The 17,659-nt window shown below is 47.8% G+C and overlaps 1 protein-coding gene across 1 annotated transcript; it reads left to right on the top strand.

Moving 5' to 3' along the window:
* Positions 1-2,351: 2,351 nt before the first annotated feature.
* On the top strand, positions 2,352-14,204 carry COQ4 (coenzyme Q4; the record flags this gene model as incomplete). The annotated part of the gene is made up of 7 exons (XM_083374870.1): positions 2,352-2,373; positions 2,561-2,725; positions 4,749-4,845; positions 5,118-5,220; positions 7,864-7,993; positions 11,882-11,975; positions 13,268-14,204. 7 exons carry the CDS (start codon positions 2,352-2,354, stop codon positions 13,443-13,445), a joined length of 789 nt encoding a protein of 262 aa, XP_083230996.1. The 3' UTR covers positions 13,446-14,204.
* Positions 14,205-17,659: the final 3,455 nt, after the last annotated feature.

Genomic DNA, 17,659 nt, shown 5'->3' on the forward strand with positions numbered 1-17,659 from the left:
GGTTGAGCCCGACTGGAAATAGAGTCCTACCGGGAACACGAGCCCGCCTCCCATCCGAGAGAAGCGCAAAGCGAAAGCGGTTTGGTGCGCGCCAACGGCCGGCGCGCCCGGGAGCCGTGCCAAGGGGGTTGGGGGGCTGCCGGGAAGACCCGGGTTGGGGGGTCTTTGCACAAAAGGGTCTCGCTCAGCCGAAGGGCGGACAGCTCCAAGACACACACATACACTGACACACATACACTGACACACACACACACACACACACACACACACACACACACACACAAAAACAGCCCCTAGATCCAGAGGGCAGACAATTCTCTGTCTGTTTCTGCCTCTGCCCCCCCCCTTTCTCTCTCACACATACACAAACACACATACACAGTCCCTAGATCCAGAGGGCACACAATTCTGTTTCTGCCTCTGCCCCCCCCCTCTCTCTCTCTCACACACACACACACACAGAGACGATCAAGAATACTCTAAGGTGGGAAGGATCAGTGCGCAACGCGTTTGGAGGTCAGTGACTCGGGGCAAAGTGGTCGTTTGCGGCTCCCTCCGGACTCTCTCTCTCTCTCTCTCTGTGTCTCTCTCTCTCTCCCTCCCTCCCTCTCTCTCTCTCTCCACGTTGCCCTTGCAGGCTGCGGAGGATGGGCTTTGGAACGCAACGGTGGGGAGCCGCCAGCCTTTCCTTCCGCCAAAGGAATACAGATCTGGTGCCCCCCCCTCAAGGGAACGTTGCTCGACCTTGTTTCTCCCCCCCTCCCTTGAAGCTGGGTGAACTTCAACTCCCAGAATCCCCCAGCCTACTGACCAGAGGATTCTGGGAATCGAAGTCCACCCAGCTTTAAAGGATCCAAGGTTGAGCGCTGCTCTCGTAGCCTTTGTGTTCATCATATAAGGTTGAGCGCTGCTCTCGTAGCCTTTGTGTTCATCATATAAGGTTGAGCGCTGCTCACGTAGCCTTTGTGTTCATCATATATTTTTAAGTTTCTGGTTACTTTCATTGCGTCCGCTTTGCGGGAGAAACGATTTTCCCGATTTTTTTTCCCCCTGCTGGATCGCAAAAGGGTGGATATTGGCCGCCACAGCCGAATGCAACAGTTGGAAGGGTGATGGTGGGGAGTCTGGGGTCCTATATGCGTATCTCCCCTGCCCTTTCTCCCTTTTGCCCAGCGGAGAATTACGCCGCTTCCTTCCCCCCCACCCTCCCCAGCCCGCAGCAATTTTCCAGGATTCGTTTTTAAAATCCCAGCAAAATCCTCGCTTTGCAGACGCGGCTTGTTCATACGGGTTTCTTTGAAGCCGGCCGCTAGAGGGCGCTCTCCCCTTTCTCTTTTGCTTCTGGCCAGAAGGTGGCGCTGTAGCACCGCTTCCAAAACCTGGAAGCGTCTTATCCCGTGTTTCGCTTGCAATGCCTTTGATTACTCTCCAGGGCTGCTCTGAAAAATGCACTTTTTTTTAAAGGAAAAAAACAAACCCTCTTTTTTTTGTTGCAGAGTTTTGCCTCCTGGAGGAAGATCCCAACCATGCACAGGTTGCTGTCCAGTCGGGCTCTGAAAGTCCTGCCTCGGATAGGGAACGTGGGAAATGTTTTGGAGTCCTCTTGGCTCACGGGCAAGTCTTCTCCGTCTGGTCCCAGATCTCGTTCCCAAACTTTCCTCACTTACTGATATCTTCTTTTTTCTTTTAATAGTAAATTTACACGCCGCCTCACCTTGCAGCCGTGCAATTTGTAATGCTCTTTTGTTGTAGGCCAGGACTGAGAAACACTGATTAAGCCCTGTTAGGAATTTGTTGTGCAGAGGTCTCCTTGTGCTACCAAGGAGTTGCACAGACAAGGAAGGGTATTGAGAGCAGTAAGAGTCACACAGTAACCACAAGAGTACACTGAGTTGTGAAAGCAGAAAGTATTTTACTATTGAGGTGGTGTAAGAAACAAAAATGCACAGTCAAAAATAAACAGTCCAGGTCATACACAATAGTAACAGTCCAAGGAGTATTCCAAATGCAAAGTCTTCTTACCGGTCCAGAGGTCAAAAAACACAAGTTGTGCAGGTTTATCACAGTAGTAAACCAACAGTACAGCAAAACAGCTATAGTAGAGAGAGCAGAGAATTCAGAGAGAAAGAAGCTACGTTCCTAGCTCCCTCTTATGGCCATGAGAACACTTACACACCCATTGGCCAATTAACATCTTAAAGTCACAACATTGTAGTTTATATATTTTCAACCCAACTTTGTAGGCTATCACCATATGCCTAACATGCCCCACTCAAAACCTAGATCGGCGCTTCTGTTTCTAGGTGGACTTCAGCTCCCAGAATTCCCCAGCCAGCGTGGAATTCTGGGAGATGAAGTCCACAGATCTTGAAAGTATGCCTTGCTTGCACACAGGCTATCAGTAATAATAATCAGGTCACCCAGGGGGAAAAAACAAACAATGTATTAAATGCTGCTTGCGTTTCGACTACATTCCAGGGCTTTGGGAAGTTAGAAAAAGCTAAGCAAAGTCTTGAAATGTTTCTGATTCTCTAACTTTAACCCTTTGTCTTCTGTGCAGGCCGCCCAATTAGCCACGCCAGCCCCCTGGCAGCTTTTCTTAGACCCCTGGGAGATGTGAGCAGTTTCCCACTCTATCCAAACCACATCCCCACCAGCCTCTTGCAAAAATGCTTGTTGACAGCCGGCTCGGCCTTCATGTCCCTCTACGACCCCTACCGCCATGGTGAGCTGGGTGTTGTGGGAAACGGCGAAGACCCCATCAGCTCTCTGCCCTGAGGGTCTGCAGCCTGGTCTAGCTGCGTTGCAAAAATTCCATCCAGAGTGTCCCTCTCCATTTAATGACCACAATTTCTAACGCTAAGCAAGAGAGTCACGCCCGGTTTCTACGACCTTTCTAGCCACAATCGTTAAACAAAATCGCTGCGGTTGTTAAACGGATGGTGTGGTCGTTCAGTGAATCTGGCTTCCCTCCCAATTGACTTTGCTTGTAGGAAGCTGGCTGGCTGCCAAGCGCCTAAATTTTGGCGATGTGACCGTGGGGATGCTGGAATGGTTGTAACGCGAGGAACTGTTGTAAGTCACTGTTTTCACTGAATTTTGAGTGGTCATTAAACGGACAGTTGTAAGACAAGGACTATCAGTAATCGTATCCCCAGTCTCACGTAACCGGTTAGGAGCGCAACGGGGAATGTCTGTGCTGTGCAAACACACCCGTCCTCAGGGTTTCTGGGGCAGAAGGAAGAAATCTAATACTATTAGATGTATGAGCCCTGGTGGCCCAGTGGTGACAATGCAGCATTGCAGGCTGACTCTGCCCACTGCCAGCAGTTCGATCCCAACCGGCTCAAGGTTGAGTCAGGCTTCCATCCTTCCGAGGTCGGTAAAATGAAGACCCAGATGGTTGGAGGGCAATAGGCTGACTCTGCAAACTGCTTAGAGAGGGCTGTAAAGCACTGTGAAACGGTATGTAAGTCTATCATTATCATGTATGGATGTATCTATTTGGTTATCCATCATCTATCTATCTATTTATTTATTTATTTATTTTAATCCCATTTATATCCCGCCCTTCTCCGAAGACTCAGGGCGGCTTACAAGCTTAGCAGTAGCCTTCATTCTATGTATATGCCTGCTTATTAGGGCTTTCGCCCCCCCCCCCAAAGCGGCAGTATTACAAAGTCAGCTTATTGCCCCCAACAATCTGGGTCCTCATTTTACCTACCTCGGAAGGATGGAAGGCTGAGTCAACCTTGAGCCTGGTGGGACTCGAACCTGCACCAATTGCAGGCAGCTGGTGTTACTTAGGGAGGCGTTAGCCCACTGCTCCACCAAGGCTCTTATTACTGTAACCACGAGTGGTCCTCGAGTTAACAAGCACGTTTCTAGCGTCCGTTCAAACCTACGACGGCCCCTGAAAAAAAGACTATACCTACTATCTATACATCTATCTATCTATCTCTATATCTATCTATCTTATCTCTGTCTATCTCTGTCTTCTCTATCTCTGTATCTATACGTCTATCATCTATGTAACTTATCTATTTATGTAACTATATCTGTCTCTGTGTCTATGTCTGTCTGTCTGTCTGTCTATCTATCTATCTATCTATCTATCTATCTATCTATCTATCTATCTATCTGTCAGAGAGGGCTTTAAATGTGAAGCGGTATATAAGTCCAACTGCTACTGCCATTGCTATTACGGCTGCTGTCAGGACCCAGCCCAATCCACGTCTTAGGAAAACAAAAACCCTTGGAGTCAGTTCTAGTCCAAAAGGAATTTTTACTAGGACATGCTTGGTTGTGGAAATACAAGACAGGACTTAGTATTGTTTTACAAATTGAAACTCTATAAAGGGATCCCGGTTCAACCCCCCCCTTCCCTCAACCCCATTTGGTCAGCCCCCCCATCATTTTACTTCATGTCATCCCTTTCGTGGGAAAAAGGGAACTTCGGATCTTTACGGTTATTGCCTTCTTCCTTTACAGATTCAAATGGACACAGGCCAGATGCCTTCTTCCCTACCCCTCCCCTTTGTTCCCCCAGTTCAAAAGGTTTCCCTTGGTCTTTGAAATAACCTAAGGCAGGCTGAATCCACATCCGCTCCTCCTTCCTCGGGAGATGGCAGAATCCATGGGGGGGTGGGATAATGTTTTAAACATACATTTATGAATGTGATATAAATGGATTCTGACAGCTGCATTGTATCACTCCTTTTTCTTTCCTTCTTCCCTCCTTCCTCCAGATATGATAGCTGTCCTGGGAGAGACCACGGGACAAATAGCTTTAAAGAATCTCTGGGAACAGATGAAGAACGACCCAGAAGGAAGGCAGGTCCTCCAGTAAGTGGATCTCTTTCTTCTAGCAGTTCCCCCAGTAAGTGGATCTCTTTCTTCAACTCCCCCATCAAGAGGTGAATCTTGGTTTATGAGCTGCCCTAGCTAAGTCACCAGATCCCACAAAACCAAGGGAAGTTGAGATCCAGCTGGACCGGGGCCAGTGGATGTCACCTCTGTTGGACCGAACTAATCCCTAAAGAGAGAGCCACCGTGTGCCCAGTGGGCACTTTCACGAGCTGAGCTGCTGTTTGCAATTCCGTTGTTTTCCTTCGCAGAGAGCGGCCTCGGATCCGCCTTTCCACCCTGGACGTAGCTGGACTTCGGGGGCTTCCCGACGGGACCTTCGGCCGGGAATACATTCGCTTCCTGGATGATAATGTGCGTGCTGCGAGAGCTCGGCTTTCAAAGAGCATTCCTCCTAGGAGGCATTGTGAATTTCTGTTTTCGTTTGAAAAGCCAAGCTTTGGTGGCCTTTGAGCTTGGTTCTTCTCCTTGCAGACGTTTCATTTGCCAAACTCGGTAACATCATCAGTGCTAGATGGGAGTGTGGGATGTGGAGAGGAGGAGACGGAGGAGGACTGCGGGGTGGTTTCCTTGCAGACGTTTCATGACCCAACTAGGTAACATCATCAGTGGTAGGAGGGAGTGGAGTTTGCAGAGAGGAGGAGGAGGAGGAAGAAGAAGAAGAAGAAGAAGAGGAGGAAGAAGAAGAAGAAGAAGAAGAAGAAGAAGAAGAAGAAGAAGAAGAAGAAGAAGAAGAGGATTGTGGGGTCCCTGGTGCTCTCTGAGCTTGGTGGTTTTCTTCCAGACGTTTCATGACCCAACTAGGTAACATCATCAGTGCTAGAACGGAGAGGGGTTTCCAGGGAGCAGCAGAGGGACTGGTAATCCTTAACTACTGGAAGACAGTAATCAAGTTTAAGACTTGTGGACTTCAGCTCCCAGAATTCCTCAGCCAGCACGACTGGCTGAGGAATTCTGGGCGTTGAGGTCCATGAGTCTTACAGTGGCCAAGGTTGGAGACTCCTCGTTCACGCCGTGCTCTGTTCAACCAAATTTACTTTGCACCTATTATTTCTGTCTGCTCCTAATTTGGGGACATTTTTTTTTCTAACGCTCCATTTTCGTATATCTGAATGTGGGTCTCCCAGCTCCCTTTCGTCCACATGGATGGATAAATTTCTCCAGGTGAACAGACCAGTTTTTTTTTTCCAGTTTACCCACCCAGGGCATGTCTTCAAGTCCCTGTATTACCTTGGTTGTGCTTCCCTCTTGTTTTAATCAGTCACTAACCCCAGAATCATTGGGTGTAGCCCTACCAGAGCACAACAGAGTGGCAGGAATACATCAAGCACTGGTGACGTCGCCTAGCTGGGTGATGAAACATCTGCAAGAAATAGCCAAGCTCAGAGAGCACCGAGGACCCCACAATCTTTTTTTTTATTTTTATTTTTTATTTTAATCCCATTTATATCCCGCCCTTCTCCGAAGACTCAGGGCGGCTTACAATCTAAGAAGCACAAATCAATGTACTTAGCAGTAGCCTTCATTCTATGTATATGCCTGCTTATTAGGGCTTTCACACACCCCGCAAGTGGCATTATTACAAAGTCAGCTTAATTGCCCCCAACAATCTGGGTCCTCATTTTACCTACCTGGGAAGGATGGAAGGCTGAGTCAACCTTGAGTCTGGTGGGATGTGAACCTGCACTAGTTGCAGGCAGCTGGTGTTACTTAAGGAGGCATTAGCCCACTGCTCCACCAAGGCTCATGTAATCGGTCTACCTCACATCTCTTTTCATGTGAAAATCCTTTCGATGTTGTTGAGAACCACACCAGCTGCAAAAAACAGCACAGAGAAGGCCCACGATAGAGACTGCAGACCCAAATCCAGCTGTTGCGATTCCATTTGATGGTGGTTAAAATCGAGATGTGTGGAGTTCATGTGATTTCCATTTGCTAACTATAATATATATATATATATATATATATATATATATATATATATATATATATATATATATATATATATATATATATATATATATATATATATATATATATATTTGGCCCCATTGCCTTGGTGGGAAATTTCCAATCGGAGCCGCTAGATGGCACTGTGGCCCCACTTTTGAGCAATGAGCAAGCTGTAGCCAAAAAAAAAAAAAAAACAGAATAGCAGAGTGGGAAGGAGCTCTGGAGGTCATCTAGTCCAACCCTCTGCTCAGGGAGGAAACCTGTACCATTCCAGACAAATGGCTGTCCAGTCTCTTCTTGAAAAGCTCCATTTATGCCCCCTCCCCAACTTCTGGAAGCAGCCATTCTACTAATTAATACTTCCGTGTCAGGAAATTTCTTCTTAGCTCTAGGTTGTTGTTTTTTTTCCTCTTTAAGGATATTCCACCTATTATTTTTAGTCAGTAGAGGGCTTCTCCATCTTCCTTGGCCCATCGGTGGCTCCTTTGAATTGAGGCCTTTGAAAACAACAACAATAATAAGTAATAGTAATGGATTAGAATCTCGAATCCCGAGTGCCGCGTAACAGAGTGAGCGCCTGTTACTCGTCCCAGCTTCTGCCAACCTAGCAGTTCGAAAGCACGTAAAAAATGCAAGTAGAAAAATAGGGACCGCTCCGGTGGGAAGGGAACAGCGTTCTGTGCGCCTTTGGCGTCTAGTCATGCCGGCCACATGACCACGGAGACGTCCTCGGACAAGCGCCGGCTCTTCGGCTTTGAAACGGAGATGAGCACCGGCCCCTAGAGTCGGAAACGACTAGCACGCATGTGCGGGGGAAGCTTTACCTTTTTTTTTTTTAGAATCGTATGCCACCCAACTCTCAACCACTCTGGGTGGCTCACAAGGGTCAAGCAAAGAAATTACGATCAAATCAGTCACAAGAATCCTACTGGGGGGGGGCGGGCGGCTGGTGTTTGTGCATAGCTAGGGCCTTCCCTATCTTGGAAATTAATATTGGCTTCCCCCTTTTTTCTTTCTTTTTTTAAAATTTAATTTAATGGCCAGAGGGTTTCTCCAGACACAAGGATGCCAGCCCGGTTCATAGATGACGAAGACCTGGCCTACGTCGTCCAGCGTTACCGGGAAGTCCACGATCTGCTACACACCCTTCTCGGCATGCCCACCAACATGCTCGGTGAGTGTCTTAACTGGCCAGCGGCACGCCTTGGGGGGGAGAGGGGGGGTTCTCCACTCCACGATTAGGAGATTGGGGAGGCCCAAGTCCCAAAGGCCGAGGGGCGGGGGTTGAGAAGGACCACCGTCCTGGGTGGGACCGCTGTTTCTCCGAAAGGAAGAATTATACGTTCAGGTTCAGGGCTTGGATCAAAATTCGGAGTTTAGGGGGTGTGTTGTTTTTTTTTCATTTGCAGAAGGAGGAAGGGGTTGCCAGGTCGGGTTGTCTTGTGTCACCGCTCTGGAAATGTCAGCAGTCCATCCTTTAAATACACGCCATGTCCTACTTTTCCCAATTCTTATCAAAATCTTTGGATCCTCACATTTCTTTCCCTTCCCTTTCCCTTCCCCTTCCCTTCTTCTCATTTCCAACTCTTTCCTTCCTTCCTTCCTTCTTTTTGCTTCTTCTTTTCCTTTCCTTATTCATCCTCTTTTTCCTCTTCCTTTCCTTCCTCTCCTTTTCAACTCCTTCCTTCCTTCCTTCCTTCCTTTTTCTTTTTTCTTCTTCCTTTCCTTATCCATCCTCCTTCCCCTTTTTCTTCTTCCTTTCCTTCCCCTTCTCTTTCCTTCCCTTCCCTTCCCCTCCTTTTCTTTCCTTTCCCTTCCCCACTTCCTTTCCTTTCCTTTCCCCTTCCCTCTCCTTCCCCTCCTTTCCTTTCCTTTCCTCTCCTCTCTTTTCCTTTCCTTTCCTCTCCTTCCCCTCCTTTCCTTTCCTTTCCTTTCCTTTCCTTTCCTTTCCTTTCCTTTCCTTTCCTTTCCTTTCTCTATTTCCTTTCCTTTCTCTATTTCCTTTCCTTCCCTTTCCTCTCCTTCTTTCCTTTCCCTTCCCTTTCCTCTCCTTCCCCTCCTTTCCTTTCCTTCCCCTCCTTCCCTTTCCTCTCCTCTCTTTTCCTTTCCTTTCCTCTCCTTCCCCTCCTTTCCTTTCCTTTCCTTTCCTTTCTCTATTTCCTTTCCTTTCTCTATTTCCTTTCCTTTCCTTCCCTTTCCTCTCCTTCTCCTTCTTTCCTTTCCCTTCCCTTCCCTTCCTTTCCCCCCCCTTCATTTTTCTTGAAACATTCAGCTGCCTGGGTGCTCAAAAGGTGACTTAATAACCCCCTTTTCTAATTCCCTGTGAAAGTATTTATCTTTCTAATTGCTCTAACCACTGGAGCTGTTCACCCTTCCCTTTGGAAAAAACAACTGCTGATGGACCGCAGATAATCCAGGCTGAGGGTGTTGAAATTTAGACAGAGCCACCTTTGGTCTCGTTTCGGGCTGTTCCCGGGGTTATGATTCACCGGGAAGCCTCCATGTTGTTTCTCCAAATCGTTTTTGGGCAATCCGTGCTGGGTCTGAAGCAAGTCGAGAGGATGAATCACGCCAACTCTTGCCTCATAGCAGCGGCCCGGCTGAGGGATTTTGACAGGCTTTATTTTTAGATCCATGGGGGCTGAGGTCTTTGACCTTCCACACACATTCCCTTCCTCTTTTCCGGTTAGGTTGGCGTGTTCTCTGACCTCCCCCCCCCTCTTTTTCGTTTCTCCCCGTCAGGAAAATTCAGCCCCTGAAGAGAGAGATCCTCTAGGGCAGGGGTAGGCAACCTCGGCTCTTTTATGACTCGTGGACTTCAACTCCCAGAATTCCTGAGTCAGCATGGAGGAAACTTTGGCCCCTACATGACTCGTGGACTTCAACTCCCAGAATTCCTGAGTCAGCATGGAGGAAACTTTGGCCCCTACATGACTCATGGACTTCAACTCCCAGAATTCTTGAGCCAGCATGGCTCAGCTGGGAAACCTCTCCCTATCCCCTCAGCATGGCTGGCTCAGGAATTCTGGGAGTTGAAGTCCACGAGTCATAAAAGAGCCGAGGTTGCCTAGCCTTGCTCTAGGGCTCCCATTTGCTATCCCGGTTTAAGAGTCCCTCCTTGGGCCTGTGGGCTGCTAACCAAGCTTCACGGAGCGAGAGTCCTGGAGAAATGGGAGTCCATTGGGCCACTCCCCCTGGCCACAGCCAAAATGACAACCCAAGAGATGGTTGAGTTGACGTTCACCAACCTTTGCAGGCCCAAACTGGGAAGCCGGTGTTCTGGATTTCAATCAATAGTCTAAGGTTGCCAAAGTTGTCCTTGTTCACTGCTCACCCCAGACAATTCTTTGAGACTTGAAAGACAGAGGAAGAAGCCTGTCCCGCTGAAACCCAGATTTATACCCCTCTCCTGAAGCTGACACGGTGGCTCAGTGGGTTAGGATGCTGAGCTTGTCGATCTGAAGGTCGGCAGTTTGGCGGGTCAAATCCCGAGTGCCGCGTAACAGAGCGAGCGCCTGTTACGCGTCCCCGCTTCTGCCAACCTAGCAGTTCGAAAGCACGTCAAAATGCAAGTAGAAAAATAGGGACCACTACGGTGGGAAGGAAACGGCGTTCTGTGCGCCTTTGGCGTCTAGTCATGCCGGCCACATGACCACGGAGACGTCCTCGGACAAGCGCTGGCTCTTCGGCTTTGAAACGGAGATGAGCACCGGCCCCTAGAGTCGGAAATGACTCGCACGCATGTGCGGGGGAACCTTTACCTTTACCTGAAGCTTACCAGCAGCATCGTGACTGAATATGGGTCCTTCAAGCTAGGCTAGGTCAGAGTCCGGAAGAGGTCAATACAGGTGGTCCTTTACCTACGGCCACCGTTGAGCCCAAACTTTTATGTTGCTAAGCGAGAGATTTTTTTAGGGAGTCTCACCCCATTTCGCGACCTTCCTTGCCAAAGGGCGGTCACGCGACTCTCCCGGGACACTGTGACGGTCATAAATGTGAGTCGGTTGTCAAGCAATCCGAATGTAAATTACATGACCACAGGGAGGGCCGCAAAGGTCGTAAGTGCCATATATAGAGCCTTGGTGGAGCAGTGGGCTAATGCCTCCTTAAGTAACACCAGCTGCCTGCAATTAGTGCAGGTTGGAGTCCCACCAGGCTCAAGGTTGACTCAGCCTTCCATCCTTCCCAGGTAGGTAAAATGAGGACCCAGATTGTTGGGGGCAATTAAGCTGACTTTGTAATAATGCCGCTTGGGAGGGGGCGAAAGCCCTAATAAGCAGGCATATACATAGAATGAAGGCTATTGCTAAGCACATTGGTTTGTGCTTCTTAGATTGTAAGCCACCCTGAGTCTTCGGAGAAGGGCGGGATATAAATGGGATTTATTTTAATCGGGGTTTTAATTGCACAGGGTTAGTTTAATCTTTTTTAAATTGGTTTTAACTTTTGTATTGCTGGTTTTTAACTCCCTGTAAACTGCCCTGAGTCCTCAGGGAAAGGGCGGTATATAAATGTAAAAAAATAAATAAAATAAAATAAATTAAAATAAAAAAAATAAAAAAGTGTGAAAAAGTCACTTTTTTCAGTGCCGTTGTAGCTTCGGAGAGTCACTAAATGAATGGTTGTAAGTCAAGGACAACATCTGTCCAGTGAGAACAATTAACCAGTGGAACTCCTTGCCTCCAGAAGCTGTGAATGCTCCAACACTGGAAGCTTTTAAGAAGAGACGGGACAGCCATTGGTCTGAAGTGGTATAGGGTTTCCTGACTGAGCAGGGGGGTTGGACTAGATGACCTCCAAGGTCCCTTCCGAGTTTATTATTGTTATTATCTCTCCTTTGCCAATCCAGTCTGTAGAGCCCAAATCTCAAAAAGCATTTTGTCTGCTTCTCATCCCTAAAAGAGGTAAGGCAAAGACTTCCAAGTTTCTTTCTAATGTTTTCTTCCTGTGCTGGGTATAAACCACGTTTCTCTAAACACCCTTCCATCGTTCGTTTCAATGGTTCTGTACTTTTAAAAGACAGAGGAACTGATTTTCTTGCTTCCCTGATGCTCTTTCTTAGGCGAAGTGGTGGTCAAGTGGTTTGAGGCTGTCCAGACCGGTCTGCCCATGTGCATTCTGGGAGCCCTCTTCGGTCCTTTACGTTTAAATACCCGGTAAGTCGAGGATTTTATAAATGCAAACTTGCGGCATACCTTCCAAATTGAAATCACGGCCTTGATACCTATTGATGCCTACAACGATTGCATTAGGGAGCTTGGGTGAAACTTTGATCCTCGATTGAGCGATTGATTGGCTAATTGCTCCTTCGAAATGATGGCCTTGCCCTTTTCAAGCTGACGGCAGGTGCCGTAACTTCTAATTGTCGGTTTTGGCTTAATCTGTAAAAAAATAAATAATAAATCGGAGAGGATTACAGGTTGCACAAAAGACGGGATTTGCAAAAGTCTTACGAAGATCTTGTTTTGTGTCAGCATCCTTGGATAAAGAATGCCCCAAATATATTAGGAAGTTTTGTTCTCTTTGCCTTGAAATTTTCTCTTGGGAGTTTCTGCAGCTGTAGGGATTCACGCCAAAAAAAAAGCGTAAGAATTAAATCACGCACTGCTTTGTAGCCAGGTTCAAAACCATTTGCAAGATCGTAGCAGCTGTGAGATCCATGGAAAAAAGTCAGTCATACAGAAGGAAATAACATTGAGCAGTACGTCTGAATTTTTTTTTTAAAACTATCCTGCCCTAAAAAACAATCCGGGGAGATAGACAAACGCATAACCTTTTTCTGATGTCTAAATTTTAATACAGGATCCGGTTAAAACCTCTAGGATTAAATTGGATTAAACAGGTCACCACCTGTTAAGAAGATGTTATATAGGTCAGCTGTCTAGGAGCCAAGACCTTTGAGTCTAAAATATAGCAGTTGTAATCTTTCTACAGCTTTTCTTTTTTAAAATAATAATAATAATAATAAGGGACGCGGTAGGTCAGTGGGGTTAGGACGCTGAGCTTGTCGATCAGAAGGTCGGCAGTTTGGCGGGTCGAATCCCGAGTGCCGCGTAACAGAGTGAGCGCCTGTTACTCGTCCCAGCCTCTGCCAACCTAGCAGTTCGAAAGCACATAAAAAATGCAAGTAGAAAAATAGGGACCACTCCGGTGGGAAGGGAACAGCATTCCGTGCGCCTTTGGCGTCCAGTCATGCCGGCCACATGACCACAGAGACGTCCTCGGACAAGCGCTGGCTCTTCGGCTTTGAAACAGAGATGAGCACCGGCCCCTAAAGTCGGAAACGACTAGCACGCATGTGCGGGTGAACCTTTACCTTTACAATAATAATAATAATAATAATAATAATAATAATAATAATAATAATAATAATAATAATAATAATAAAGTAAAATAAATAAATAACTCCCCCTCCTCTTTTTTTTTTAATTTCCTTTCCTTTCCCCAGAAAGTGGCAGCTTTTGACTGCGGAGCTGATCCCCTGGGCCGTTCAGAGCGGACAAAATGCCACCTGCATCTTGAATTTTTATTACGAGAAGCGTTGGGAGCAATCGGTAGAGTCTCTTCGCCGCGAAATTGGCATCCTGCCGCCTCCTGGCCCTTCATTTTTGAGCTTCCGTGGCTGACGCAGGAGGAGCACCTGACGGAGGCCACGACTTCCAGGAAGCCACGGAATTAAAATTCTGGATATTAAACCTTCTGGCCACGGCCAGGGTGTTTTGGGGAGCCCCATCTTCCTTCGTCGGTGGACGTCCCCCAGCTTTTTCTTCGGCCAGGACAGTTAACCAGAAAGTCGAAAAGAGGAGAGAAAAATGAAAACATCGCCACAAAACCCAGAACTATTGAAATCTCGGACAACAAAAATGGAGAAAATATTGACGGTCCCAAGGCAGGAAGGAATGAAGGATGAAGACAGCTACCGCAATTAGATCTCGGCTCCTAAAGATACGTAGATTTGTTGTTTTACGACAGAGTTTTCACAAGCCCAACTGGAATAATGTCTCAGCGCATAATGTCTCGCCTGAAGCTTTGGCCCAGCCTAGGAAAGGACAGGAGACATCTCATTTCTGCCTTGAGTTGTTTACAAGAATTCCCCTCTATAAAGCAGATCGAATGGCCGTGATAAATTGGATTGCACAACCACAGCTATTCGCCACTATTGCAAACAACCACTTGTGTTATAGGGCAGGTACAAATATGCAGAACTAATCGCTTCTCAACCAGGGCGTAAGTTCTGTTTATATTCTCAATAGGGTGGTGATATTTTGCAGTTTTTATCTTCTGTCTCAGAGCTTCTGGGTCCTTAAAATGCCCAGCACCTCAAACCTTAAATATCTTTATACGTGGTTTCTCGTTCCAGTTTTTAAATAAAGTTTGCAAAATGATTGCTGCTGCGCCTCTCGGCTCGGCTTCCTTTGGAAAGAACAGAGTCGCAGATTTCTCTGTTTGGAAACTATGGTTTATATACAATGCTTGGGTTCACACACCGGGCTTAAAGCCAAAAACGTGGCTTGTTTGTTGTGAACCGAGCCACTGGTGCTGGTTCAACAAACTAAGGTTTAATAAATATCAGGCTAATCCTGGTGAGCAGAGTTTCGTTACGAATAATCTTGTCATCAGTGGCTGTTCATTAAATGGACACTAAAGATTGTCTGAATTCAAACACGGTTGCTAAAACACCGGTTCAAAGCCAGCCCAGCGTAGTTTGTAATCCTTGCTGCACGATTTAATAACGCATCTTAATAACGCAGTTCCAGGGCTTTGGGAACCAAAAAATAATTAAGAATTTAGGATACCGCAGCCTGCAAACCCAGTTCTGAGGATACCCTAATTTTGCTATTCCTGGCGTAAAAATTACCGAGATGGATGAAAAGCTGAAGCTGAGCCCTTTTGAAATACAGATACTGTAGTTTATTTATTAATTTATTTTATTAATTTAATTTGTATACCGCCCTTCTCCCGAAGGACTCAGGGCGGTGAACAGGGCAATACATAATAAAAAAACTGCATAATAATACATAATAAAAGTTGTTGAGTTACGGCTACAGCTGAGTCCAAAATACATGTCGCTAAGTGAAACATTGGTTAAATGAGCTTTGCCCCACTTGACGACGTCTCACCACAGTTGTGAAATGAAGCCACGCTAGTTGTTAAATTAGTCAGGTGGTTGTTCAGTGAATCTGGCTCCCACGCTGGGGTTTGCTCAGCCAACCGTGTTTAAACCAACCTTGGCTTCAAGGGACAAGGACAACTTTATGGTAATAATAATTTTGGCGAGTGTGAGCGAAGCACATTTTTCCTCAGGAGAATGAATACCGAGCTAGGTGTTCCAGCCAGGAAGGAATCTATTATGTATTCATTGCTTAGATAAGGTTAAAAAACAAAATAGCTATGCGAAATACCTGTACATAAGGCCATAATTACAGGTAGTAGGCTGGGGAACGATGAAACAATTTCCTCTCCCTTACAGTAGCGTAACATGTGCCCATTGCGTCTCCGTGGAAAGCAAGATTTTGAAGACTTAAAACTTTCTTCAATTACAGGAAGTCCCCGACTTACGACCACCACCACCACCACTGTTCGTTGTTAAGCGAAACCTTTGTTCAGTGAATTTTGCCGGCTCTTTACAACCCGTTGTTAGAAAACGCTGTTTTTAAGTCAACCCGGCTCTTCCCCGCCGCTTGCAAAAGGGGATGGCTGGCGTGAGCGCGGGACGCTGCGACCGTCATAACTCTGAGCCACTTGCAAGCGTCTAAATTTTGATCCCCTGGCTGAAAGTGTGACAAACGGACCCAACTCGTCGTCTTTCTTCGATGCCGTTGCGGGTTCGAACGGTCACTAAACCCAAGTCGGGGGAAAGCAAGATTGGAAAGTTTAAAACTTGTTTCAATTATTTGGTTTATTTTGAGCCCAGCCAGCCTGCAGGATAAGCACCTTGACGCCGCCTTGGTCGCCATGCCAGCTGCCATGCAAGTCGGCTGATCTCCCCCCAATAACTCTGGATAGGGCCCTTGGAGATCTTCTAGTCCAGCCCCTGCTCCGCGCCCGTCCTTCCGATTTTCTCTTTTTTTCTCTCTTTTCTTCGGTGGGGGGGTGTCCTCTCCCACCTCGTCCGACATCCAAAAGCCGCCCGTGTCTCCCCCCCCCTCGCTTGGGGTCCCTGTTCTCGCCCTGGACGCGCGCACCCCCCTCCCCGAAGGCTTTTTTGCGCTCGCGTTGGCACTTCCAGCAACCCTGCACATCTTTCCTTGCTTTCTTGGCTGGCGGGGGTGGGGTGGGGTGGGGTGGGGGAGGCTGAGCAGTGGAGCGATAGTACAGCACAGTCTAGTATGACAGAGTTGGAAGGGACCTTGGAGGTCTTCTAGTCCAACCCCCTGATCAAGCAGGAAACCCCGTAACATTTCAGACAAATAGTTGTCCAAAGGGAGGAAGGGGAACGAAACAAAGAAGGGGGGGGGGGCAGAAGGACCTCCCCTTCTCTCTCTCTCTCTCTCTCTCTCTCTCCCTCCCTCCCTCCCTCTCTCTCTCTCTGTCTCTCTCTCCTCTCTCTCTCTCTCCCTCCCTCCCTCTCTCTCTCTGTCTCCTCTCTCTCTCTCCCTCCCTCCCTCCCTCTCTCTCTCTCTCTGTCTCTCCTCTCTCTCTCTCTTTCTCTTTTTCTCTCTCTCTCTCTCTCTTTTTCTCTTTCTCTCTCTCTCTCTCTCTTTTTCTCTCTCTCTCTCTCTTTTCTCTCTTTCTCTCTCTCCTCTCTCTTTCTTTTTCTCTTTCTCTCTCTCTCTCTTTCTCTCTCTCTTTTTCTCTCTCTCTCTTTCTTTCTCTCTTTCTCTTTCTCTCTCTTTCTCTCTCTCTCTCTTTCTCTCTCTCTCTCTCTTTTTCTCTCTTCTCTCTCTCTCTCTCTCTTTCTCTCTCTCTCTTTCTCTCTCTCTCTGTCTCTCCGTCCCGGAGAAAGCCTGCAACCCGCCGAAGGAAACTTTTCCCCAAAGTTTTTTTTTTTCTCCCCCCCCCCCCCCCGTTTGTCTTCTTTTCCTTTCCTGCCATACTTTCCGAACGCGGCGATTCATTTCCTCGCTTATTTTAGCTGCAAAAAAATAAAAATAAAAAAACCGCGACTCTGGTGGGACTCGAACCCACAACCTTTGAATGACTCCGTCCCGTCATTTAGATCTAGAAGTCCAATGCGCTATCCATTGCGCCACAGAGCCCGACGCGTTGTCGCAGCGCAGCCTGCGCGCCCTCTGCTCCGGCTCTCCCCACCCGAGCGGCGGCCCATAAGCACGGCCGAGCTGTTTCCACCCCCACCCCCACGCAGGCACTTCTCTTTGCATTGGCCACGCGTGGAGAGGGAGAGCCCGGAGCAGCGCCGGCCCTTTTGCAGAAGGAGAGCCCCCCCCGCCCTCCCCTTCTCTTGCTTTCGCGTGCACGGGTTGTAAAAAAAAAGGGGGGGGGGGTTGTCACTTCGTTTCTTCGCCCAAGGGGGGGCTCTCCCTGCAAACCGTCCTGGGGTGGCGGGACGATCCGGAATTGCACGGAGGGGGTGGGTGGGTGGATGGGTGAGAAAAACTCCCCAACCACACACACACACACACGCCTTCCCTTGCTTTCCCGTGCACGCTCTGGGCGTTGTGCGCACGGGGGGGGGGGGTTGCACGGGTGCAAAGCCGTGGGCGGGGGTCTTTGGGGTGTTTTTTTATCCCGTCACACACAAACACACACACACCCGCGCCCTCTGTGCAATTCTGGATTCCCCCCTCCCCACCACCACCACCACCACTCCGGGACCCTTTGCAAGGCTGGGTGAAGGAACGAAGCGATCCCCCACTTTAACACACACACACACACACAC

This window comes from Vipera ursinii, assembly GCF_947247035.1.
Source record: "Vipera ursinii genome assembly, chromosome: 16".
Lineage (NCBI taxonomy): Eukaryota > Metazoa > Chordata > Lepidosauria > Squamata > Viperidae > Vipera > Vipera ursinii.